Source organism: Echinops telfairi, unplaced genomic scaffold (assembly GCF_000313985.2).
Source record: "Echinops telfairi isolate 266 unplaced genomic scaffold, ASM31398v2 ScPeMD7_7457;HRSCAF=8495, whole genome shotgun sequence".
Taxonomy (NCBI): Eukaryota; Metazoa; Chordata; class Mammalia; order Afrosoricida; family Tenrecidae; genus Echinops; species Echinops telfairi.
Window position 1 is genome coordinate 13685761 of NW_022111357.1, and position 27365 is coordinate 13713125.

Genomic DNA, 27365 nt, shown 5'->3' on the forward strand with positions numbered 1-27365 from the left:
TCCTGAAACAATGGGCTTATCGCCGTAGGTTTGCTTTTTAGAAAAATGTTAAAGGCAACCACTTAACAGATTGACCAAGACGAGGGGGGGGGGGGCTCCTGCAAGCAGCTTTATTAAGTGAGAGAACCATTTTGGCCCATGGCTAATTTTAACCTCCTTTTAACACACTCTTGGGAGCTGTTGGTTCTTTATCTGGATCTTTGGGACCGACTGGAATTCTCAACTTTGAGTTAGTATTTTGCCTTAGCCGCAGATGAATTCATTGTGTTGAAGGCCACAACTCTTTGGAGTTGGACTTTGTTTAGTTTGGGTCTGAGTTGAGCAGCTTTAAGAGAAATTTATGACCCCAGAATGTTTGCTCCGTGTGCTGAGAACAAACACCTTTTAGACCACTAAGTATTTTAGTAAAGGTGACCCATTAGATAGGGGACAGGGAGAACGGGGGGCTTTGAAGTACAACCTACCAGAGATAGTGAAAGCAACAACAAAACCTAGCTGGATGTGTGTGGTTTGAAGACTGGGAAGAGGAGCCGGAGTCAGCACTTCGTGCCAGTTACCGAGTATTTATTTGAAAACTGTAACCCTTGTAAAAACCACATTTCAAACACTACAACTTTTTAGTGAGCTCCAAGACTTCCTTAAAAGACCTTAGCAATTTAAATGTGTTCTAATATTTAGGTGGATGGTTTCTTACATTTTGCCTGGTAGTTGCCCAGCAATTACAAAACCACCCGAGACACACACATTTTAATTGTTTAGGTGTTTGCTCACTTTCTGGCGGTCCCTTCTGCCAGGTTTTCTCTTGTTTGAGCAACTTGCCTCATTAGGTAAAGCAGGAAGTTGTTTCAGGGCACACAGATAGCTTTACAAAAACCGATTGTTTTGTTTGAACATTTTAATGGAGCCCCCCCACCGCCCCCCCTTACTAGAATGATGTTGTGTTCAGTGTGATTTAGTGGGAAACATCGTTTTCGTAGAAAAAAATCTGAGAGCGATAATGGCAAATAGATTGCATTTCGCTTCGCAAGTTGCTACTTTAGGAATGCTCCCCCATTGGATCTACAGCCCATGGCCGTAACTGGGGCCTGCATGGGGGCGACTATTTAAACCTATCCAAGCATTTGATGTCTTAGCTCTCTTTGGGTTAAAACAAAAAAAAAAGCAAACCGAAGAGAAAGCGAAGGAAGAATTTCTTCCATTTTCTAGATGAGAACCAGGTTCTAAGAGGTTGCTAGTTCAGTGGCAAACTTGCATCTTGCTCTACAGCAAACAAACAGTTAGGCTGCGGTTCTCTTGTAGAAGAAACATGGGCTAGGCCAGTAGTTGTAATGGAAGGGTTTGCGTTCTTTTGAAAATCCAACGAGAGGGCCTTAGGCTGATTTGCAAGGACTGATGATGGTGAAACCAGCGATGACTTTCTGGTTTTGGCACTGAGCACAGATAAGATTTTATCATTCATGAAAGCAGAACCCAGAGTAATAATACCCCAGTACCCTAGTAAGGTTCTAAGGGATTGGAATTAACCAAGGCTAGACTTTTCCAAATTAGGCTTTGGACAAATTGCAAATTCCATTGTATTCAAAACATGAATTAGTTGTGGGAGAGTGCTTTTCTGTCAGGAAGTTTGGTTCCATGAAGAGAAATATCTTAATAGATTTCTCATAAATCTTGTGAGGTTGTTTTTGAAACGGTACAGTTGGGCTCGGGAGAGAAGACCTCTGTAGCAGTGAAGTATTAGGTTGACAGCCTTGGAAATCAGACTCTATTGGCTGTGAACCAGGTACGCTTCATTGGGAACGGATTTATTTCTTTGTAACATTTTAAAAAATATCTTAAGTACCCACGGCTGACATATTGTTCTAGCTTACAAGCAAATGTAGTTTTTGATTGTAGCATTAAGTACCATAAATGTAGCATTGAGTAGTAATGCTTCATAGTAACATTTTTTTCTTTGTAACATTTAAAAAAGTATCTTTTTAAGTACCCATGGCTGACACATTGTTTTAGCTCACAAGCAAATGTAGTTTTCTATTGTAGCATTGAGTAGTAATGCTTCATAGTAACATTTTAGGATTTTTGGTTGATCCTTCCGGAGTACAGTAGCAGGAGCAAGTGAGAGAAATAGTACCCATATTACTGGGGAGCAGCAAAGACTTTGAAGAAAGGACTAGGTTTGGCTGCAAAATCTTTAAGTTTGAATTGCTTCTTTGCTACTCAGTAGTTGAATGGCCTCTGGGGCACAGGCACTGGGCACATCACATAGCTTTTCTGTACACTAGAGGTACAGAAATCATACATCAGTTTAAAAACCAAAGTCTTCAAAACAAAAGTTTTTATCTGTAAAATAGGAATAAAAAGCCTTACCTTTCATTGTTTTCATGATGATTAATGTCTGCAGCATCCTTGCCACATAATTACTGTGTTTTCGAGGCCGCTGGGCCTTACAGTGAGTCCTTCTATGGCAGTAAGGCAACTGAATTCGGTGTGGTGAACTCATGTTTCTAGGAGTTGAGCACTAATGGGGTGCTGGCATAATCAGAAGTGTGTTGGTAAGCGATTGGTCGGAATCGTGCATTTTTCCCCGCTGAGGAGGAGATTTACACTGAGAACGCTGCTGTGATTCTTGCCAGCAGACCTTGTCTCTGTGCCCCAGGAATGAGCTGGGCCTCTTACAGGGCCCTTTCAAGTTTAGACACTTGGAGTCATTGGGAATTATACAGAACGTTTAGGTTTTTGTTTGGCTCATTGGCCTGTGTCTGCTCTAACTGTACAGTTGTGAAATTTTGACGGTAAGGTGAATGGTAGTATCAGTTGGCTTGCATGGAATAGCTTGGGTAGAAAAGCTGTTGGTTGACAGCCGCTTCTACATTGTTACCTTTTGATGATTGGCATCTGCTTCCACATGGTTACTTTTGATACATCCTCTTTTTTTGTTGCTGTTTTGAGTTCTGAGTACTTGCTAGAGTGTCTGCCACTTTTTATGGGTACTGAGAGGAGTTTTTGGAAAAGTGGAATTAAAAGACACTGGATCTCCCCCCAACTTTTGGAAGCCCCCTTGTATTTCCATATATGCATGTTCATCAACTTTAAATGGAAGAGTCAGTGTAGCAAATTGTAATATACATTTAGCTGCTGGGTAGAAACTATAGGTGATTGTACTGCAGAGAAGGCATGAGTTCCTCTTTTTATCCTGATGTGTATGTTAATAATAACGTTGGAAAGAACGCAAACGGACTCTTTCGAACCTGTCTCCCTGTCCTCAGGTGCTGGTGGAATGAGCGTTGCATGTGTCTTGAAGAGGAAAGCAGTGCTTTGGCAGGACTCCTTCAGCCCCCACCTGAAACATCACCCTCAAGAACCAGCTAATCCCAACATGCCTGTTGTTTTGACATCTGGAACAGGGTCCCAAGCGCAGCCACAGCCAGCTGCAAATCAGGCTCTCGCAGCTGGGACGCACTCCAGCCCTGTCCCAGGATCCATAGGAGTTGCCGGCCGTTCCCAGGACGACGCTATGGTGGACTACTTCTTTCAGAGGCAGCATGGTGAGCAGCTTGGGGGAGGAGGAAGTGGTGGAGGCGGCTATAATAATAGCAAACATCGCTGGCCTACTGGGGATAACATTCATGCAGAACATCAGGTAAAAAAAGTTCACTATTTCAGCTTTCAAACTCTTTTATATTCATTGTCCACTTCTGATGCTTTTAGTAAATGTCGTTAAAGCCTAAAATGCTAATTTAGTATGGCCTGAACAGTCACTTGTTTTAAAGGATGATTGTAATTTTGTCACTGGGTCATTCAGTGCTAAAGCTTAAAATGCTTTAGCTTCAGTGCTAAAGCTTAAAATGGCCAATTCACTTCTTCATAAAAGTGTTAGGATTGCTTTTGTATGTACAATGTATGTATTTCTGGAACCCCTCCCCCCTCCCCCTTTGACACAGACATGTAAGAACTGCTTGGCTGTATATGTATTTTAGAATCGTGTGTGTGTGGGGGGGTGTAACTTTTTAAACAAGATAGTATTGTTGAGAATAATAGCAAGTTGATAAACCAGCTGCTAAAATGAAATGTACTTGAACTAGAACTGGTGTTTTTCTAATGTTTCTTGTCAGAAGACATAGTTGTAGCTTTTAGGTTTTAATCAGCTTTGCCCTCTTATTTTAAACTCTTGTTTGGTTTTGCCCAATTTTAACACATTGCAATCTTACTAATTTGAAACCAGTCTATTTTACTGAGAAGAGCCTTTAGCCTGCTCTGGGTTTAACTTCTTGAATGTGATGAAAGGATTAGAATATTTCAATCAGGCTATTTGAAGTATAGATTGAACTTTTGAAGATTCATTTTCTATTGAGGGGATATGTTTTGCTAGACCTCAGGTACTAATGTGCAGGCAGACCCAAGCACACTTGCAAATCCGAGTAGTCAGTTGTGTAACCCCCAACTCCTTCAAAAAGGGCAGCCAAAGGAAGAGCCAGAGCTCCTCCTAGCACCAGTAGGAATTTATCGAGCAGAGTGATATCGTGGTTGGATTACCAGCAGTCTTCAGTTTCATAAGCCCCTCCCATGTACAGAGATAAAGGACAGCATAGAACCTAAGGCAGAGGGAGCTTGCTCCTGGACCCTCAGGGCATTTGTTTTTGTCTTAATCTTTATTTTTGTGTCTCTTATTTGAGGGTCTGCATTTCCTTGTTTCTTCCTTCCTTGCTGTCTTGAAGGCAGATATCAAATGTAATTTATTTTGTGCTATCCGAACCCCTGGAGTTTGGTATGTACTCATAGAGCTTCAGAAATTTATTGTATACACCAGTCCCTATCCTCAGTGGCTCTGTGGACTGCTAACCACCAGGTTGGCAGTTCAAATCCACTCCGAGGGAGAAAGATGAGGCTTTCTATTCCTGTAAGGAGTTAGGGTCTTGGAAACTCCCAGGGGCAGCTTTATTCTGTCCTATAGGGTCACTATGAATCAATATACTTGATGGCAGTGGGTTTTTTTTTTTGAGGCTAAGTCTTGCCTATATTTGGTCTTAACAATAGTTTTATGAGGGAGTAGCCTTTATTTATTTTTTTTTTGAGAGATGGGGAACCAGAGCTTAATTCCCAGGTCCCCAAATCTATTCTTTTTGATGATTGCAGAGCTGATGCTCTGTATGTACTTGTGCCTCTCTAGCCTTAAGGACAAAACCAAACTTAGTGCAACTGAAGCACATTCTGAGGTCAAAGAATAGTTTTGCCAGAATTTGCCTTGAAATTTAGAGCTTATAAACTTGATAATAATGAGATGCATACAAGTAATGCTTGCTTTTTTAATCCACAAGAGCATTTTTATTTTGTTACATGTGTTCTAAGTGGTAATTGTGGGTTAATTATCACTATAGAGACAGAATGACACACTATAAAGTGATTCTGTTGTTGGTATATTATTCCATAACTGCTGAGCTGTAGCTCGTGGGCCTATTTCCTGTTTTTTAAAGGCCCTTTGGCATAATGGAGCACAGTTGTAGGATCACTACCAGGAAACCCAGCCCCTGCCACCGAGTCCATTCCAACCTTAGGACAAGGTAGAACTGCCCCTTTGGGTTTCTGAGACGATACATCTTTCCAAGAGCAGAGAGTCGATAAAAGTCTTTCTCTCATGAAGGGACTGGTAGGTTCCAAGAACTGACCTTTTTACTTAGTCTGCTAGGCCAACAGAGCCCCCTAGGTCCCCAGAAAACAGATGACAAGAGTATGTGATGACCTCTGGGAGGAAAAGAAACCATGTACTGTTTTAGGAAGTGCTCCTGCTCCTTAGGTGTTACTGCTGAAGGAACTGAAGTGTGGGAAGCTTTAGAAATTTATCTTGGGTCTGCCTGCTTTCAGAGTTCTTAGCTTACTATTATTTTTCTCTTCACAGAAACAAAACTTGAGATTTAGTTTATGCCTAAATTTAAAGTAACCATTCTTAGTAACTGTATGGGCAATTACTTTTTAAATTTAAACCTTTTTAGGTTTACTCTTTAAAGCTAGGATGTTTTGCCTAAGAAAAGGAAAGTTAAGAGTTTTCCTAGTTGAAAATGTTTTGAGAATGATGTACAAATGCGCTTTACACAATTGATGTGTGTATGGATTGCAATAACAGTTGTATGAGCCCCTAATAAAATGTTTAAAAAAAAAAGTTTTCCTAGCAAATCCTCTTAATGGCTCAGTTTTTCCTCTTAATAATGAACTATTTATGTTGTGCTTAAAATATATATGAATGAATTAAAAGTTATTTTGTTATTGTTCTTGAAACTATAACAGCAAAACACACCAATTCAACAGTTTCTACATGTAGAATTCAGTAAAATTGCTTGTTCTTGGAGCTTGTAACCAATATCTCAACTTGTTCCTTCTCCTTCAACATAAGCGCACTACCCCATAAGGTTCCTATTGAATCTTTTGAGTTACTGTTATCATTTGGAGCCCATGGAGATAGGTAGTTCTTAGAACAGTACAATGCCCAAGGCAGGCATTCTTGACTAGGTAAACTACTGTGTGACTTTAAGAAGGCTTCAGGGGTCTATTTGGTTTAAGATATAGAAGATTACCTCAGAGCAATTGTTTCAGAGGTTCACCTAGCCTCCATGGTTCTAGAAAGTCCAGAGTCTGAGAATTTTACTATCTGTTTTGTATTTCTCCTCCCTTTGATCAAGATTCTTGTATAGAATCTGAGATTGAAATGTTCAATAATGGTACCACACACTCATCCAATTCTGATAGTTGTCGAAGAGAGCAGTTGTTCATGGGGCAGGTAGCCACATATTCCACACCTTTCTGTTGCTGACACTCCTTTATTTGTGGTTCCAGGGCAATAGAGGCCAATTGTTGTGCCCTGAGTGGTTACTTGCTAGCTTTTATGACTTCATTTTCAGAACCGAAGGAGCCTGGTGTTTTAGTGGTTATGACTTGGGCTGCCATCTGTGATCTGCGTGTTTGGCAGTTCGAAACCACCAGCAGCTCCATGGGAGAGAGTCTGGGCTTTCTACTCCTGTAAACAGTCTCGGAAATCAGAGGGGTTTGTCTGAGTCAGCTTTTGACTTGATGGCAGTGAGTTTGTTTTTTTGATTTTAAGAACAGAAGCACTAACCACATTATTAGGTTAAATAACTGGGATGTCCCATGAATCTATAACTCCCACACTTCCAAACCAAGGCACCGATTGTTTTATTTTAGAAGCTTGAAAGTTGGCAGAATTTTTGCATGAGACCCTTTAAGTAGCAGATTACAACATTAAATGTGTGAGAACGTGTGTTGAAAATAGCACGTAATACTTTCAAAATCTTGGATGAGATCTAAAGTTAGGTGAATTTTAGAAAAAAATATTTTGGGGTGAAGAAAGGTGTTCAGGTTTGTTTGTATACTTATTTAAAAACATTTGCAACATATGAAAACTGTATGGTCTTTTTGTATCTTTTTTCCTATTTAAGAGTATAAATCTATGAAGGATCAGTTTAATGTAGTGGATCTCAACCTGTGAAACCCCTTTGGGGGTCAAATGACCCTTTTCACAGGGGTTGCCCGATTCATAACAGTAGCAAAATTACAGTTAATGAAGTGGTAACGAAAATAATTTTATGGTTGGGAGTGTGGTCACCACAACATGAGGAACTGTATTAAAGGGCTGTAGTATTAACCACTGGTAATACATAATACTCCATTTATTGTAGTTAGATACTATGAATCTTTATTATTACTATTTTTGGCCAAACAGGTCTTTGGAGGTAAGTGAAGAAAAGAAGTTTCAGGAAATTTTCGTTTGGCTTGTGTATAATTAGAAGTTACTTAAGAATTATCATAATGAATGTGGATCACATGCTGTTGAATAGGCCTCCCCTCAGAGTGAATATTTTTAAATGTTTTGTATTTATTTTAACTGATTTTTATTACCTAAGAATTTTTCTCTGAATAACTATACAAAAGTTTCATCATACAAAGCCCAAGGTCAAATCTTTTGATTTGTTGTGATTGTTTTATTCTCGTATTGTGAAATATGTTTTCTCTGTAAACTGCTCTGAGATAAAGGGTGTGATGAAACCGGGAAAAGAAATTTAAGGTTGTGGCCTTTGCACTGGATTGTAAGGGCCAGAGATTGGTAGAAGCTCTGCCCTTGGAACAGGAATTTAAAGAACCATTCCATTCCATTGAGCTTTCTTTCTTTTTTTAAAATCATTTTATTAGGGGATCATACAATTCTTATCACAATTCATACATACATCAATTGTGTAGAGCACATTTGTACATTCATTGCCCTCATCATTCTCAAAACATTTGCTCTCCACTTAAGCCCCTGGCACCAGCTCCTCATTTTTCCCCTCCCTCCGGGCTCTCCCCTCCCTCAGGAACCCTAGATAATTTATAAATTCTTATTTTGTCATATCTTGCACTGTCCGACATCTACCTTCACCCACTTTTCTATTGTCCGTCCCCCAGAGAGTAGGTTATATGTAGATCCTTGTAATTGGTTCCCTCTTTCCACCCCACCCTCCCTCCACCCTCCTGGTGTCACCACTATCACAATTGGTCCTGAAGGAATCATCTGCCTTGGATTCCCTGTGTTTCCAGTTCCTATCTGTACCGCTGTACATCCTCTGGTATAATTAGGGTAGAATTAGGTAGAATTAGGATCATGATAGTGGGAGTGGGGTGGGGTGAGGAAGCATTTAGGAACTAGAGGAAAGTACACTGCACCCTGACTGATTCCTCTCCTCCCTGAGACCCTTCTGTAAGGGGATGTCCAATTGCGTACAGATGGGCTTCCACTCTGCACTCCCCCTCATTCACAATGATAGGATTTTTTGTTCTGATGATGTCTGATACCTGATCCCTTCGACACCTCGTGATCTCTTACAGGCTGGTGTGCTTCTTCCATGTGGGCTTTCTTGCTTCTGAGCTAGATGGCCATTTGTTTACCTTCAAGCCTTTAAGACCCCAGACCCTTTATCTTTTGATAACCGGTCACCATCAGCTTTCTTCACCACATTTGCTTATGCACCCATTCTGTCTTCAGCGATTGTGTCAGGAAGGTGAGCATCATGGAATGCCAGTTTCATAGAAGAAAATATTCTTGCATTGAGGGAGTACTTGAGTGGAGGCCCAGTGTCCATCTGCTACCTTAATACTAAATCTATACATATATGCACACAGATCTCTTTCCACATCCTCATATATAAATATATTTATATATGTACATACCTTTATTTAGACCTCTATAAATGCCCTTTACCTCCTAGCTCTTCCTCTATTTCCTTTTACTTTCCTCTTATCCCACTATCATGTTCAGCCTTCATTAGGGTTTCAGTAATTCCTCTCAGTTACATTACTCTTGGTCACGCCCTACCAGGCCTCCTACACCCTCCTCACTACCGATTTAGATCACTTGTTGATCCCTTGTTCTTGGGTTTGTTAACACCACCACCTTTCTCCCCACTTCCCCTTCTCCCATGTCCCCCCGGAACTGTCGGTCCCGTTGTTTTCTCCTCCAGATTGTTCATCCAGCCTATCTTATTTAGACCGACCTGCAGCGATAACACGCACAAAAACAAGACAGCAAAACCAAGCAACAAAATAAAACAACAACAACAAGCCAATGACAACAAAACAGAACACAACAACAAGAAAGAAAAGCTTGTAGTTAGTTCAAGGACTGTTTGTTGGCCTTTAGGAGTGTTTTCCAGTCGAGTCTGTTGGGGCACCAAGCCCTGGCCCCAAAGTCTATTTTTGGATCTCCCTGGGGACTTCATTGCTCTGTTCTCCTTGCTGTTCTGTTCCACACCCTTAGTGTTTTGCCTCGGTATGGTGGGGTCAGATTGGGCGGAATTCCCACACTGTGTCTACAGTGTTGTCCCCTGTAGGGCGAGCTTTCTTTTTTACAAGCAGTCTTTTGGCTTTAGGGTATTGTACAGCCTATGAGAGAAAATGCTAGGTAGCCAGGCAAAATCAGTGGGTGCACTTCATTTACTCTTTGACCCCACTTGTGCCTTCTTTAACTTGGTGTCACCGACTTCCAGTTGTATAGGAGCACCCACGTCTGACATGTCTCCTATTCTCATAATGGCTTTGAGTTAATCCTTCCCTTGTAATTAAAAGGTTTTAACTTCTCCAAACTGTGAGCAGTCACAGTTGCCATGGAGGCCACCCTGACTCATACCGACCTGGTGTGTGCCCGAGTAGAACCGTGCACATGTCCACCTGCGTTTGCGGGGCTGATTCTACAGAAGTGCATCCCTGGGCTAAAGCACCCCTGCGGGGACTTGAACCACCATTCTGTTGGTTGGCTGCTGAGCCTGGTAACCGTTGCATCACCCAGGGACTCCTCAAACTATGGGGACTGCTATTCCTTAGAGGTAATTAATTGTCTTTTTTCCCTGCTGATGAACTGTTCTGTCTTGTCTTCCTGGGTGGATTGCTTAGCTCAGCATTTGGGCCAATGGCATTTATTTAACATCATGGGCCAGACAGGATAATTCATGCTCTCATACTTTCTTTATACTCTTAAAACCAAAATTAAACTCACTGCCATCAAGTTTATGCTGACTCATAGTGACCCTGTGAGACAGGATTGAATTGCCCCGTTAGTTTCCGAGACTTTTAAAAAATATATTTGAGACTAATTTTTTAAAGGAGTAGAAAACCCTGTCTTTCTCTCTGGAGGAGCGACTGATGATTTCAAACTGCTGACCTTGAGGTTAGCAGCCCAACTATGCCCACTAGGCCACCAGGGCTGCTTCTTATACACTTAGAACCTCTATAACTTCATGTATAAAAGATAACAGTATTTTCCTCTGTTTTTGATGAAAGTTTACAAAGCAAGTTAGGTTTCCACTTAATTTCTGTACGTATTGTTCAGGAGTGTTGGTGGCATGATGGTTACACATTTGATTGGAAGGTCAACAGTTGGAAACTACTGTCTGCTCTGCAGGAGAAAGACTTTCTACTCTTGTAAACAGTTACAGTCTTGGAAATTCACAGGGGGTTTATCCTGCAAGGGTTGCTATGAGTCGGCAAGGACTTCATGACAGGGAGTTGGGTTTGGTTATTATACACTTTATTATGTGACATTGGTTACATTTTATACAGGGTGTCAACATTATTTCGTGAGCCAGTCTTTCATTTGGCAGAAAGATGGCCTCTGGGTGTGATTTCTGTTCAAAATTTAAAGGATATTTTAGGGTGATGGTCTTAGGGGATGATCCTGTAATTTCTGTTGGTCCATTTAAGTCTGGTCTTTAACAGTATTTGAGTTTTCTTTATTTCCTCCTATGGTATCTGGGACTGTATTGCATCTCTGGTCAGAAAGGTTGGGGTAGTGGTAGCTGACCCCATGTAGTTCTTACGCTTTACAGATCTATGGCCTGTGGTTCATGTAGGCTATGAGCCCTGGAGACTGGATCCTTTGAGTCTTTGGCTTTCTGCTTTCTCTTTTGCTCCAGCCTGTTTAGACCAATAGTTGTATCTTAGATGGTATCATACTGTTTTGCTTGCACAAAGTATCGATGTTATACACTTGTTGAGAAGGCTCATTAGTAGACCTTCTTTATTAATTACTTTAAGAATTACTCCGTTTAAGAAAAGTTTATGCAGTAAGTGCTCTTCTCTATCTTGTTTAGTTTCCACGTTTGTTTGTTTTTAATTGTAAACTAACTGGAGGCTTACATTTTGGTATATCAATTTTTGTATTGTATAGTTTAAATTACTAGTCATACCCCCCAATCGTTTACCTTTCACCTGCTTCTTGCTTTCTCCCTCTGTCAGGTTACTACCCACCATTACACCCAAGTTAACACTGTCCACAGACTGTCTAGCCTGTTGCTTTCTCTTCCCTCCTTGTCCCTCCTGCCCTTGGCAGCCTCCACTGTGTTCCCTTTGGTGTGAATGTCTTTCTCTTGGATGTAGGTGCCTGTGTACGTGTGTGCATGTAGTTTCCCTTAGAACAGTAATCTCATATAGTATTTGGCCTTTTGTGATTGACTAATTTCACTCAACATGATATTCTTCGGGTTTGAAAGGTTTTGGATATGGAAGTAGGGAAAAAGGTTCATGAGATGTGACAATGGGGAAATAAAGCTATGATAGGAAAATAAAGTGGGATAAATTTAGAATTTAGAAATATGCACTAGAATGATGGATTATAAAGTTTCCTGAGTGTCCTTGTGACCCAAGAAAAGGAGTAGCTATGTTTTATATTTCAGTGATGTATGTGGCTAAGGGCTTTATAGGGCAGTCTCCAGATTACAAACTAGTTCTGTTCTTAAAGTAGTCTTTAAGTTGGATTTACATGAAGACGTAACAGTTCGGTTCAAACCCAATGTCAGTTCATCAAACTACATGCTCAGTATGTAGTGACTCTTTCTTTGTGCAAAACAGTGAAACACTTGTAGATACACTAAAGCATCTTTAACACTGATGATGATGTTTGATGTGTTTGCCAACCTGTTATGAACCATTTTATGTACTTCAAAATTTTAATGTTACTAGGCAGCCCTTACTTAGCATGCATCTAGATAGATACTCAATCCTTTTGTGAAGTGTCAGAAACATGGGACTCTCTGTTTAACACAGTGCCCAGAAGGTAGTAAGTACTGAGAGTGGGGTAAGGATTGGCCTCATTTTATCTGGGTTAGAGTTGTCGGCTTCTAGGGACTAAAACAAACAAACCACAAAAACCAGTCACTGTCTTGCTTTAAAAAGCTCATGGGAAAATTCCATTCTCTTCTAATTCCATTTTTTGACAAATTCTCTGAAGCCCCTCTAGTAAAGGAAAACTTGGGTAGATGCCACCCCAGCTGTAGATGGTGGTTGTGGAACACCGTCTGCGCCTTATCCTTTACGTTGGGTACGCTAGCTCATTTATTTCAGCAACCCATGGAAGTGTTGGGGTTACTGCCTCTAAGGTATAAACAAGTAAATGGTGGCTCGGAACAGCCCTAGTCATACAGATAGTAAGTAAGTGGAAGTGTGGGGGGTTTGAATTTTTATTTCTGGACTCCCAACCTGTTACTTTTGTTGAGTTGGCTGTCAGTGATCGTATGTATAAAGTCAGTGCCATCTTCCTAGTTCATCGCGCTGTTTTCTATGGTACCCCACTTATTTACACAATCCTTGGTGTGAATAGCAAAAGAAAAAAAATTTTTTTAAGGGATTTCTGACCCCTACTCTATTTTTTTTTAACCTTTATCTTTTGTGTTTAGTGTAGAATCACTAGACCATGTTTTTAGCTCAGCACACAGCTGTAGGCTGCCCTGGCATTTTGCTCCCTGTTATCAGTATTTTGCAGTGCCCTGGGGTACAGTGGGTTAAGTGTTGGGTGGATAACCTGAAGATTTTTGGTTTAAACCCTTCAGCTGCTTCTGTGAGATTTACAGCCTCAGAAACCTTTGAGCAGTTCTACTCTGTCCTGTAGTATCTCTGTGAGTCAGAATTGATAAACTCAGTAGTTAAGGGTTAGTACTGTGAGAAGTGGTGGTCAGTGATTAGCAGTGGACTTAATATTTGGAAGTTTGTTTAAAGCATGTGGGCCTGAAGAGTGCATACCATTGATAAAGTTTGCAGTGTAAGCATGAGTTATGGACCTTTTCCAGAAAAATATTTTAGTGTAATATGTTTTGAGAACTGTTAATTTTGAAATACCTTATTATGGGTTTTTTAAGATTCAACAGACATGGATTTGTCTAGCTTTTAGTAAGTGTGCTTGTATGGTTGATATACCTTTCTTTATGTTTTAATGAATCTCACCAAGAAAAGGTTTTAGGCTGGTAGAGATTGGTTACCCCATGATAGTTTCGCTGCAGCTTTTTTTTTTTTTCCGCTGCAGCTTTTAAAAGTGTTATTCACCCATTTAAAATGTACATAACTTTACAGCACTCCCAAGAGAAACCCTGTTCTGATTAGCAGTCAGTGCCAATTTCCACCCTTGCCCAGGCCCTGGCAACCACTTCTCTCTTCCTTTCTGGATTTGCCTATTCTGGACAGTTCATCTAAGAGAAATCACAATATATGGCACTCTGCGTCCTTTCTACTTAGCAGTTTTTCAGGCTCACTCATTAGGTATAACACATAGCAGTACTTCATGTCTTTTTATTGCTGAACAGTTTTCCAATGGTATAAAGGAGCCTTGCCAGTACAAAGGTTAAAATGCTCAACCACCAACTGTTAGACTGGGCTTGAATTCCCCAGCCACTCCATGGGAAAAAGGCTGTGACAGTCTGCTAACCTGTTGTCATAAAGATTTATCACATTGGAAGCCCAATGGGACGGTTCTACTTTGTCCTCTAAAGTTGCTTTGAGTTGAAATCGACTCAACATCATGGGCATTTTGGGGTTTAGTATGGCTATATCACATTTGATTTATGTGTACATTAGTTGTGGACTTCGGGGTTGGTTTCACTTTTTGGCTATTATGAATCATGTAGGTTTGGACATTGCCTTATGAGTTTTTATGTGGACATAGGCTTTCATTTCTCTTTTGGATACCTCAGGGTATGTAGAGGAACATGCATTTCTAGTGGCAAATACAGAAGTTAAGTGGTGCTGTAGTGGCTCAAACAAACTCACTGCCCAGGAGTCGATGCTTACTCACAGCGACCCACTAGGACAGGGTAGAACTCCCAAAAGGCTGACTCGACAGGAGAAAGAAGAGATACAGGTTTTCCTTCGTGTACTTTAGGGAGCAGTTTTCTTCTGTCCAGTAGGATCACTAAGACTTTTTGACTTGTACACTGGTGGTGCAAATGCTGTGCAGAAAGGGGAGCTGGGAGGGTTAGTTTATCTATAATGGTACACTGAGTTTGGACTTCTTCCAAGTGACAGGTTTTGCTGGGATATAGATAGAAAAGAGTTGCTGTTGCATTTCTCTCCATGGAAAACGTGTTTGCTGGCTAACAGTGTAAATAAACAGTTTTACAACAGGGCATGGAACTGGGCCGTTCTAGTCTCACCTCCTGAGGATTTGTCCCCAGAATTATAATGTACAATTTATAATACATAGTTTATAATGTATATGATATCTAGATATTTTAATGTATGCATAAGAATCATCTGGGGACTTTAACGTTTATTAAAAAGCCAAGAAACTCCCTGCCATTGGATTGATTCCAACTTACAGTGTCTCTTGTAGGACAGTCAGACTGCTCCTGGGGATTTCCAAGGCTGTAACTCTTTAAAGGAACAGAAAGCCTCACCTTTCTCCTCATGTGGTACCCTTTTAATATGGAGCTAAAGCCATTCCCGGAGGTCACCTTTCAGCCAAATAATAGGTTGACCTATAAAATACACCATAGCACTTGGGAGGCTACTCAGCTGGCAACGTTTACCCAGAAGCAAAGGTGAAAAGGCAAGGGAGGGGCAGGGAAACTTGAGGGATGATGGAGCCAGAATGTCAAGATATAAAAGACTGAGGGTCTCTGCTGACCCAGAGCAGGGACAGCAGCCAGTGTCACAGAACAGTCTGCATGAATGGTTGCTGGGGAAATAACTACTAGCTGTGTAAGCTTTCACCTACAGCACAGTAAAAGCGTTTTAAAAGGTAGATTCTGAACCAGTTTATCTAGGGTGGAAAGACGGAAAAAAAATCGCACTCTCTCCGAGGTAGAAAGGCAGATTCTCAGCTGAAGTCTTACCTGAAGTGAACCACTTGAACGCCCTGGGTTACAGCCTGAGAAGGGGATGCTAAAGCTAGAGAGAACCAGTGTTGAGAGCTGTGGTGCTAACTCTTCCGATACAGTTAATTGATCTGTTAATGACACAATTTCTCTCTATTAAAAACATTCCCTAAGGACTTTCATAAGGTGACTGTTTAAGTTAGTTCTAGTTATTGCGTATATATAAACGCTCTTAAGAAAACATTCTTTAATTTGTTACTAGTTTGTGGATTCGAATGGTCTCCCCCACCCGCATTGCTCAAGTTAAGGGGGCACTACTTAAGGTAATTGAGTTAGTATTCGTAGAGTTCTTTGAAGAGACAGTGTTATAATGGGAGGAGGAGGTTGTCTAGAAAAGTGTTTAAAAAGGAGGACTTCATTCCGCCTCTCCTTGAAGATGGGTGCTCAGGTGAGTTTGAGTGTTCCAAACATATCAGAGCAATTTTAATCAATTACAGTTCTCTCTCAATCAGTTTATCAAAAAGGAGCCTTTATGTTTATACACAGGGGCTTCAAAAAGTTAGTGGGAAAATTCTATTGTGTTTTAATTTAATTCTGCTTTCCTACAAACATTTTGAAGCCCTCTTGAATGTCCACTAAAAGTATCACACATGGAAAGAGGACTGGGGGGAAAGACCCCAAATATTGTTTATATGTGTGTGGATGGAGGGTTATAAGTAATTTCTTTTTCTTATATTTTCCAAATTTCAAACCCTAGCATTTTTGAAAGCAAAAATTTAAATTATTATGGCCTTAAAAGCTCATTTTAGGAGATTGACCTGCCATATTGAATGGAATAGAGTAACTGATAACATTTTCAGTGGGCTTTTGTTGTTGGAAAAGGCCGTGGAAATCTGAACTTTTCCCCCCAAAGCAGTGATCAGTTACATGTTTTAATAGAAATCTTTAGTAATTGTGTTGAAGAACGGAGGTTGCTAGAATAGGTTACATACATTCAGTGAGGCCTAGGAAAAAATGTTAGTATTGCATGCTTCCTTTCTGTATCTAGAAGTAATAACAACATGTACTTATGTAAATCATATGCCAGAATTAGGCCAGGTTTATATGTAGTTTGAACTACCATGAAATCTATGTGGTTTTCAGCATTACCATTTTATGAATGGGGAAATTGGGGTCAAAGAAAGTCAGGCACTGTATGTAAAGGTCTCAGCCAATATATGCTGCTGGTGGCTCGTCCATGCTCCTACACTAGGCCCGTCCGTTCGGAGACCTAGTCTTCATCTTGGAATCAGGTCAGTTTCTCCTTAAAACAAACAGACCATATATGCTCGTGTATAAGCCAAGCTTTTTCAGCACATTTTTAATGCTATTTTTGTGGTAAGATTAGGTGCCTTGGCTGATAATCAGGTCGGCTTATACTCGAGTACATATGGTGCATTGAACTTTTAGACACAGCACACATTTTTAAAGCTTACTTGTTTCTCATTGAAATGTAACCCAGGTGTACTGCTAGTAAAGGAGCCCTTGGTGGTGCTGTGGGGTAAGCACTGGATTCTGCTAATTACAAAGTTGGTGGCTTAAATCCATCAGCTACTCTGAGGGAGATCTGTGAGCCTATCTGCTCCCAGAGGGCAATGAATGTACAAATGCGCTTTACACAATTGATGTGTGTATGGATTGTGATAAGAGTTGTATGAGCCCCTAATAAAATGATTTAAAAAACAAAAAAACCCAAAACAGAACAAAAAAATTTAGTCCCAGAAACACTACACAGGGTCATTATGAGTTGGAATTGATTCAGCTTGGTTTGCTTGATTTTGGTTAGCGAGAGTTTAATTTGCACATCTAATTGTAAAGAGGCCAGGACTTGGTGTATGCTCAGTAAATGGCATCATGAAACTCTTCAGTTTTCTTTCTGTCTCCATATCCTGTTTCTGTAGATGGCACCTCAGTACAGAGAATCCTCCTCTATTCCTGCTTCCTGTGTCAAATAGTTCCAAAGTATGTCCATATTACCTTACCTGGCAGGCTCATCTTTCTTACCTGAACATTTGCAGGAGTTCTCTAATTAGTTTTCATTCTTCTACCCTTTTCTTCCTTCTGACTATATTCTATGTTGTGGTATAGCGGATAATGAGTTGAGCTGTTAACTGAAAGGTTGGGAGTTCAAACCTAACAGCTGCTCCACAGAGGAGAACTATGAGACTTTCTGCGCTTTACAGCAGTGGTTCTCAACCTTCCTAATGCCACAACCCTTTTAATACAGCTCCTCATGTTGTGGTCGCCCCCAACCATAAAGTTATTTTCGTTGCTACTTCATAACTGTAATTTTGCTACTGTTATGAATTGTCATGTAAATATCTGATGTGTAGGATATATTTTCATTGTTACACATTGAACATAATTAAAACATATTGATGAATCACAAAAACAAAATGTAATTATATAGTGAAATATTTATTTCTAATGACAAATAAATGAAATTTTGTCTCGAAGCATGGTGCAGCATGGGTGGTAACAGTCTTCATGCCAGGTATTCCTAGGTGGGCGTATGTGCATGTGGGAGACCTGCGTGGAGACGGATAGAAGAGAGGTGTCTCGGTTCCTAAGACCATTGGATATATGTGTTTTCCGATAGTTTTAGGTGACCCCTGTGAAAGGGTTGTTCGACCCGAAAGGGGTCGCGATCCACAGGTTGAGAACTGATGATTTACAGCCTTGGAAATGCAAAAGGGGAGGTTCTAGTTCATCCTGTAGACCATCATGAGCCTGAAACGACACTGGCAGTTGAGTTTCAAAACAAAATTGATACAATTTGTTGAAATTTGTAGAACTTGAGCTTGTTGGAAATGATTTCTTTTTCTGGGTCTTGCTATTAATGGAATATATTTGAATGTTCTTTTTCCCCCTCTGACAGGTTTTATGCAGGTTTTACCATATTTCCAAAGATACAAATGTCTTGCTCTAGCCTGAACAAAAACAAAAAACATTTCCCATGTTTTCCTTGCTTTTAGGATAACTTCCAAGCTCCTCAGCATGAGAGTAGACCTTTTCAGGCGTTGGCCCAGCTTTCCCTCCAGTCTCTGTATTGGCACTTGACTTCAGTTATACTGAAATATTTGTAGCTTTCTGAACCACTTGCTATTTTTGGCCACTCAGTTCCTCAATACAGTAGTGCTATTTTAGTCATGTAGTTTAGTTCCTTCTGGTTGGAATTCCCATTCCTCCTCATCCACCTGGCCACTCCTAATCTTTCAGGTTTCAACTAAGTTTCCTTTTCTCTGGGATATTCAGCAAGGCTGATGCTACTCTCATGTGTAGTACAGGTCTTGTTGGATGAGTTCGCTTCCTGTGTTGGAGTGGAGTATTTCAATAAACAGATTATTGGGCCCAGTTCCAGACCCACTGAATCATATGTTCTTTAAAAAACATTCCCTGGTGCTCCTCATGTATATACCTTGGTTAAGAAACATAGTGATGGTAACTTTTAAATCTTCCAGCTTTTTTTTTTAAATCATTTTTTGGGGGGCTCACACAACTCTTACCACATCCCATACATCCATCCATTGTATGTCAAGCACATTTGTACATTTGTTGCCCTCATCATTCTCAAAACATTTGTTTTCTACTTGAGCCCTTGGTATCAGCTCCTCATTTTTCCCGCTCTCTCCCTGTCAGCCCTCCCTCATGAACCCTTGATGATTTATGAATTACTATTATTTTCTCATGTCTTACACTGTCTGATGGCTCTCTTCACTCACTTTTCTGTTGTTCATCCCTCACAGAGGAGGTTATGTGTAGATGCTTGTAATCGGTTCCCCAATCTTCCAGCTTTTTATCCCCAACACCGGGCAAATAGTATGTATGTACCTTATAAATGATGAATAAACAAATAACTACTTGAGTTTATTGAAGATAACTTATGTAGTAGAGTTTTATTTTGTAGAGTTTTAAGATTCCATTTTTAATGGATATGGAACAGTAGAATATAGACTCTTGACTACTGAGACACTATTGCACTTGAAATACATTTAAGAGTCAGCTTTGGTTTCTTTCTGCTGTGGTGTTTGCTTTTAAACTTTGGATTTTTCTGAGCCTTATTTTCCTTTTCTGTACAGTGGCATTCGAGTCAGTTCTGAGTCAGGGAGCCCTTATGTGTGTCAGTGTAGAACTGTGCTGGGAGGGGTTTCAGACCCTCAGTTGTTTGTTTGCTTGTTTTAGAGGTCTGGTTTTTCTTCAGAGGTCCCTCTGGGTGGACTTGAACTGCCAACCCTTTTGGTCATTGGCAGCCAATGGGAGAACAATGCAGCTGTCTGCTCCTGTAAAGATTTACAGCCTTGGAAACCCTATGTAGGATTGCTCTGAGTTGGAATCCACGCACTGGCAGTTGGTCTGGCTTTTGTTTTAGGTATTTTTTGTTAAAAGAGCCTTGGTGGCGCAGTGGTTGAAGTGCGTGCTAATGGAAAAGCTGCCAGTTTGAATCAACTAGTGGTTTTGGTATCCTTCACCAGAATGTCCTTTTGTGTATTTCTTTGTGATCTCATTTACCTGCTCAAGCTGTTTTGTCCTTCACTTAGCTACCTTTCCCATCACTAAAAAAATAACAAGGATTTTCTATCAACAGCAGTGTTTGCCAAAGTGGGTGATGCCACCCCATAGGGCACTGGAATGATGGGGTGTGTGGAGGGGGCCACTGCAAAAACAGATACTTAAACTTTGTCCCGGATTATGGGCTATATATAGTACACCGATTTTTAATTGTCAGGGAGCACTGAGCAATTTTTTTTTTCCTGGAAAGGGGGTGATAGGCCAAATAAGTTTGGGAACTAAAGATCTTGAGAGTGATTTCTCCCCCCTCCTCCCTTCTCGCCATCCCTGGGAATTAGCTTAACCACCAGTGAATCTGGGTCTCTGGACCTTACCTATTACCTTTATAGAGATGAGTTAATGAGTTGATCTTTTGTACTTGGCTTATTTCACTCTGGTCACTTTCACTTAAAATTTTCATTTCCCCTATACTGATTGTTTTTTTTTTTAAAAAACAACTACAAAAGGGACAATGTACATTTATTAACACTAATAGTATTAACACTAGGTTTACAAACATTTCTTATATAACTATTTCTGTGGATAAATGTCAAAATGACACGTGAACAAAACCGCATTTTCTTGAAAAACAACTTGTTTTATTATGAACAACATAATTATACACCATTAACTTATAAATCAAACTGGTACTAGTTATAGTTAACATTATACAGCATTTGAGTTACTGGGCTCGACATATCCTAAGGGTTGCTTGGGTCAGTCAGTATGACAGGCTTTACTGCTTCATGTGTCTACATATGATGTTTACTTTCTAAGGACTTTTGGACTATGTTTATAATTACTACTGAAGAAATGCTCTCATGTATGAAACCAATTGCTGGGATTAATATACATTCATGCCTAATTGATGTGTATCTGTAGAGGTAGGTATACCACACAGAGACTTTAGAGATTAGAAGGCTTAGAAGAAAATGAATTTAAAAGAAAAAAAAAAGAAAACGAATTTGGATATATATATATATATATATATATATATTTGTCTTGTTAAATGGATAAGTCAGCATCAATGGTCGAAGGTAAAATGTCAATGGTTTCTGTTATCTTCGTTGAGGAAATTGAAATGCATCAAAATCACATGTCCTGTAAGCCTACTGTTAATACTCTTTCCTACGTTCAATGTCCATTTATATCTCTGAATGTTCTGTAGAATCTTTTGTCTAATTTTTCTGTTGGTGAATATATTATCTTCCTAGATTTGTATGTCTTTTAACTTTGTTTATTTTTCACAAAGCATAGCGTCTTAAATTATTTTTGGCTTCTTTCACTTTATCCTCTGAAGCCATCTCTTGACCAAGCACCTGTGTTTATTATATATTTCTGTTCTTATATTTTTATGTTTTCATCTTTAATCCATCTGGAGCTTATTTTTGTGTACAATGTGATAGGAAATAAGGATTCTACTAGTTTTCTCAAATGGGTAAATAAGGATCTTAGCCCCATTTATTGATTTTAAAGACCTGCTTTATAATAAATGAAGTCTCCCAATGGTTAAGCAGCTGGCTGCTAAACAGAACGTCAGCAGTTAGAACTCACTAGCCCATTCCACAGGAGGAAAACATGGCAGTCTGCTTCGATAAAGAGTACAGCTTTGGAAAACCTAGGGGTCAGTTTTACTCTGCCCTACAGGGTCTTTAGGTGTCAGAATGAATTCAAAGACAGTAGGCTTTTTCTCTTTTTAAATGCACATGGGTCAGAGGTCTTATAGGTGGCACACATGATTTGCACTTGGCTCCTAACCTGAAGATTGGCAGTTCAAACACACTCAGTGGTATTTGAAAGAAAAGGGTTGGTGACTTGCTTCTTCCATGAAGGTTACAGCCAAAAAGACTCTGGGGAGTAGTTCTACTCCATAACACATAGAGTCACCATGAGCCAGAATTGACTTGGCAGGAACACAGCACAGCAGCAGCAACAACAACAACATACATATAGGTGGATCCAGGACTGAGGGTAGTTCATTGATAGAATATGCTCTCCTTTCATGCTGGAAACCTGACCATAGCAGTGGAGGCTTATGTATTCCTGACACTGGAGAGGTTCAGCAGTTCAGACTAAAGACAGGTTACAAAGAAAGTCCTGGTTGTCTGCTTCTGAGAATCAGCCACTGCAAACCCCACGGCTCAGTGATCTGACCCACAACTGATTATGGAAATGGTGCAGGACACTACAGCGTATACAAGTGGTCTCTTGACTTTGTTTTATTGATATGTTATCCAATCTGACCTCAAAGGGAATCTTCTTTCATTAAAAAAAAAAAGAGTTTTTAGTGAGGCATAATTGACACAAATAAAATGTAATCTGGTACCTTCCCATGTATTCATACTCACTGTTTATTTAGAAAATGAAACTATTTTAAGCAATTAAAATTTTCATTTTCTTCAAAAATAGGCTATAGATGTAGCTAAAGTGCTTACTGTTTGCAATTACTTTTCATATGGCATTAACTATGGAGTCACTGTTGTAAATATAAAGTTTCCTGAGCATTATGAGATATTTCTTTTTTTTCTTGCCTCTAGTTCTTAATTTTTTTTAAATCGTTTTATTAGGGGCTCATACAACTCTTATCACAATCCATACATACATCAGTTGTGTAAAGCACATTTGTACATTCATTGCTCTCATCATTCTCAAAACATTTGCTCTCCACCTAAGCCTCTGGCATCAGGTCCTCGTTTTCCCCCTCCCTTCCCACTCCCCCTGAGATATTTCTTTAAAAAGTAATTTTATTGTGGTAAAAATATCTAACAGTTTTTTTTACAGTTCTAACCATTTCAAAGTGTCCAATTTAATGAAGTTAATTACGTTCACCATGCTGTGCAGCCATCACCATTCCCTGCTGCCCAGAGTTATCCATCACTCCAAGCAGAAATGTGACCTTCCTGTAATAGCTCCCAGTCTTTCCTTCTCACCAACCTCGGTACCCACTGCCTCAGTTCTGACTCACAGCAGCTTGATAGGACAGAATAGAACTGGCCCCACAGGAGTCCAAGGCTCTATATGGAGTTGGTGAGTGTGAACTTCCCTTGTAGCAGCTGTGTGCTTTAACCACTGAACCACCAGGGCACTCCAGCCCCCAGAACCACAAATGAACCATCACCCGCCTCCCCTCAGCCCCCCTGGTTTAATTCATTAACTTCATTGTTCTTGAGTGCAAACTACTATGTGGTGGCCACAGCTGGAGCTGGGGCCTCTGCACAGAGCCTCTGGTGTGTTAGGGTTTTATGTGAATTTCTGTCCTGGATACTTGGCGAATCCGGCCTGTTTCCAGATGCTGAGGGTGAGGTAGCTGGAGGTCTTAAAGATGGCATCAGAGGTAGCCTTGGCAAAGTTGCTCAGAGTGGCATTGCCACCCCTGGCTGAGATACAGTAGTTGTCAATACCAGCCAGCAGCAGCAGCTCCTTGGCCCCCAGAGTTGAGGAACAGAGATGAGGTGCCCCAGCACACTGCCGTCTGCTGGCTATCTTGCAGAGAACGGTCTCGAATTTGCCAGTCCTGTTCCCCTGTCGTAGCCTTGCTGCACAGGATTGCTAGACAGCTTGACCAAGAAGATGAGCCCCCGGTGTGGCTATAGCTACCTCTGTAGAGGTAGGTGTTCTTCCTGCTAGCAATGAAGGCCTTGAACCTTGATCTGCTGACTAGCACCTCTTCTGAAGATACCAGATCCTTAAAACTTTGTCGTTCAGAGGTAGAAAGTCAGTGATCTCAGATTTCCTGATGGGCAGGGAGAAAAGGTAGATCTGCTCCAGGGACTTTCTGATGGGGGGTAGAGGAGGGGGGATTCCTTGTCCTCAGCATTGCTCCTGGATTCCTCAACCACAGCTGAAGCTGAGACCTTGGCAGCTGTGGCTCCCATTCCTGGACTCCTGACTGGAGGGCCCTCTTGGTGACCAATGCCACCTGCTATTAGGTGCCAATAAACTTTGTCTTCATACATTTACCTACTTCAGATATTTTATATATCATTGATGACATTAGGTAAATCTTGACTGAAAGCAGAAAATATCAGAAGATGTTTACTTATGTTTTATTCACTATGCAAAGGCATTCAATTTTGTGGATCCTAACAAACTGAATAACATAGAAAAGAATGAGGATTCCAGAACACCTCATTGTGCTTATGTATATAGAACAAGGGAAACTGATTTAAAATCAGGAAAGAGGTACATTAGGTTTGCAACCTTTTAATGTTTGTTATTCAGTCATTATGCTAAGCAGATAATCTGAAGAAACTAACTAAGCATTAGGATTGGAGGAAAATTCGTGAAAAACCCACGATTTGCAATATGCAGGTGACACAACTTTGTTTTCTGGCAGTGAACAGTGGCCTTGAAGCACTTACTAATAAAAACCAAAGCCTTCAGTATGGGTTACACTTATTACATTTCAACATAAAGGGGAAAAAAAGATCCTTGGAACTGGACCAATAAGCAAATTCATACTAATGGAGAAATAAAAATTTCTAAGGATTTAATTTTAGATGGATCCTCAGTCAATGTTAGAAGAAGCAGCAGTCAAGAAATCAAATGATGAGTTGCATTGGAAAAATCTACAAAATACTCCATTGGAGTGTTATAAAGCAAAGATGTCAATTTGTGAATTAAGGTGCCCCTGACTCCAGCCATGGCATTTTCAGTTGCCCCCATCTGCATGTGAAAGCTGGGTGTTGAATAAGGAGGACCAGAGAGAATGGATGCATTTGAATCAGAGTGTTGGTGAAGAGTACTGAATACACATGGACAAATGTCTCTTGGAGGAAATATAGCCAGGATGCTCTTTAGTAGCAAGGATGATGAGACTGTGCTTTTGCCATATTACTAAGAGGGACCAATCCCCGAGGAAGAGCATCATGCTTGATAAATTGGAGTCAGTAAAAGAAAGTGAAGCCCCTCAATGGGATGGGAATAGTCCTTATAAATTGGGACCCATTGGACAGCTCCTAAGAACCACCCCCACGTTTTGGTGAACTGATTTCGAAAAGTCAGCTATGCAAACCGGAATGCGGCTCTTTCTCTCAGACGGACGGACTTGTCATGAGTTTGAATTGTAGTATTTCCTTATATGGTTGTACTACAGCATGTTTATCCATTTCAGCAATTATTTGTATGAGGGAATGAGTGTCATACTTTATTACTTTTACGTTTTGTCTTCCTGTAGCTTTCATACATGAAATACATCACAGATCAGTTTGTAGTGTTTTAGAAAACAGGATTCAGTTATGTCATAGTTTTTTCTCTTCCCTCTGTTGCTGTACTTATGGACGTCTATAGCTTTGGGAAAGTTTGGTCAGAATGCAATTTTTGCAAATGATATTGCTGAAGCCTTTTGATCTGCATCCTCTGGTCTTTTTGCTACTTGAGAAAATTTATCTCGGCTATGTATTTGTTATGGTTTTTGAGTCATGAATGATAATTTTTAAGTTGTTAACCTTTTGTTACTTCCTCATAGCGATTGCATGTTTTATTTGAAGTTTTGATTTAGATAATTATCTCACACTGAGTTGTGAGAAATAAAATAATAGATGCATTGTAATCTTTGGCCAAGTTCCTCCAGTGGTAACACTTTGAAAAACTGTATCGTAATGAAATAGTGTCTTGACATGGATAAGATTTACTTAATTTTTTATTTCCCTAATTTTATTTGTGTGTGTATGTATTAAATACAATTTTATCATCTGTGTAGGTTTGAATATTCATCACTATAGAGGTGGTACTGAATAGTTTCAAAACCAAAAGTGACATTTATGTTGCCTTTTTATAACTGTACATACTTTTCCTTCAATGAAGCCTTAGCTTCCATTTCTACAATTTTGCCTTTTTAAACATAGTAAGTAATGAGAATCATATAGTATATATAACCTTTGGGGACTATCACCCCACCCTTTTTTCTTTGGTGGTGGTGTGTTGGATGGGTTCAGTATAATTCCCTGGAGTGTCATTCAAGTTGTTGCATGGATCAATAGCTTTTTTGACTGAGTGGCTTTACATTGGATAGATAGTATACTACAGTTTATCCATTAACTTGTTGAAGAATATCTAGGCTAAATCCAGTTTTGGGCTTTTATAAATAGAGCCACTATGATATGAACTTGTATAAGTTTCTGTATGGCCATAAAACGTTTTTTATCCGGGCTAAATGCCCAGTAATGCAATTGCTGATTAATATAGTAGTTGCATTTTTAGTGCATTGAAGAAACTTGCCTTCCAGAGTGGCTGTACCCCGTGCCATTCCACCATTGATAGTTGAGTGATTGAGGTTTTCTGCACCCTCACAGGCACGTGGCATCGTGACAGTTCTTACTTTATGCTGATAGGTGTATGGTTAGGGAAAAAACCTGGTCAATAAGTGAAGAGTATATACAAGAGAGCTTAAGAAAATTCATGGGAAAAGTACTGTCTTCTAATTCCATTGGTCCACACTTTTGAAGTCGCTTTGTATAGCCATCTCTTTTTTCTATATGCATGCAGATTTGTAGTGGACTTTAGTAGAGTCCTTATGGTAGCGTTGTGCGTTTGGCATTAGGCCCAAAGAGGAGGCTGTCTGCTCCTGAAAAGATTTACAGTCTTGGAATCCTTGTCTTTGCCCATATTCCTTACTATTTAGGCTAACTTTCTGGAAGAGGAATTACTGGATCATAGGGTATAACCATTTATAAATCTTATTTCATGTCAAATTTCTTTCCAGAAAAGTCAGCTAAAAGCATCATTAATTTTTTAAAATATTCTCTTTTTTTTTGTTTTTAAAATCATTTTATTGGGGATTCTTACAGCTCTTATCACAATCCATACATACATCCATTGTGTCAAGCACATTTGTACATATCTTGCCATCATCATTTTAAAATCTTTTCTTTCTACTTGAGCCCTTGGTGTCAGCTCATTTCCCCCTCCTCCCTCCTTCCCCCATGATCCCTTGATGACTGATAAATTATTTTTTTCATATCTTATACTAATCACTGTTTCTCTTCATACACTTCTTTGTTGTCCTGGGAGGGGTCTATATGTCAACTATCGTAATCAACTCCCCCTTTCTCCCCCAACCTTCCCCTTCCCCTCATCCTATCACTACTCTCATTATTGGTCCTGAGGGGTTTATCTGTCCTGGATTCCCTGTGATTCTAGCTCTTATCTGTACCTTTGTACATGCTC

General features: G+C 40.0%; 1 protein-coding gene across 9 annotated transcripts in view; it reads left to right on the plus strand.

The window, feature by feature from the left end:
* PUM1 (pumilio RNA binding family member 1) overlaps positions 1-27365 on the plus strand; it is a 142222-nt gene that overhangs the window by 1258 nt on the left and 113599 nt on the right. For all 9 annotated transcript variants that reach the window (XM_045298777.1, XM_045298776.1, XM_045298779.1 and 6 more), the window contains exon 2: positions 3264-3637. In XM_045298777.1, coding sequence (XP_045154712.1) covers positions 3275-3637 — 363 coding nt within the window. In that variant the 5' untranslated portion in view covers positions 3264-3274. The remainder of the gene's footprint in view (positions 1-3263; positions 3638-27365) is intronic.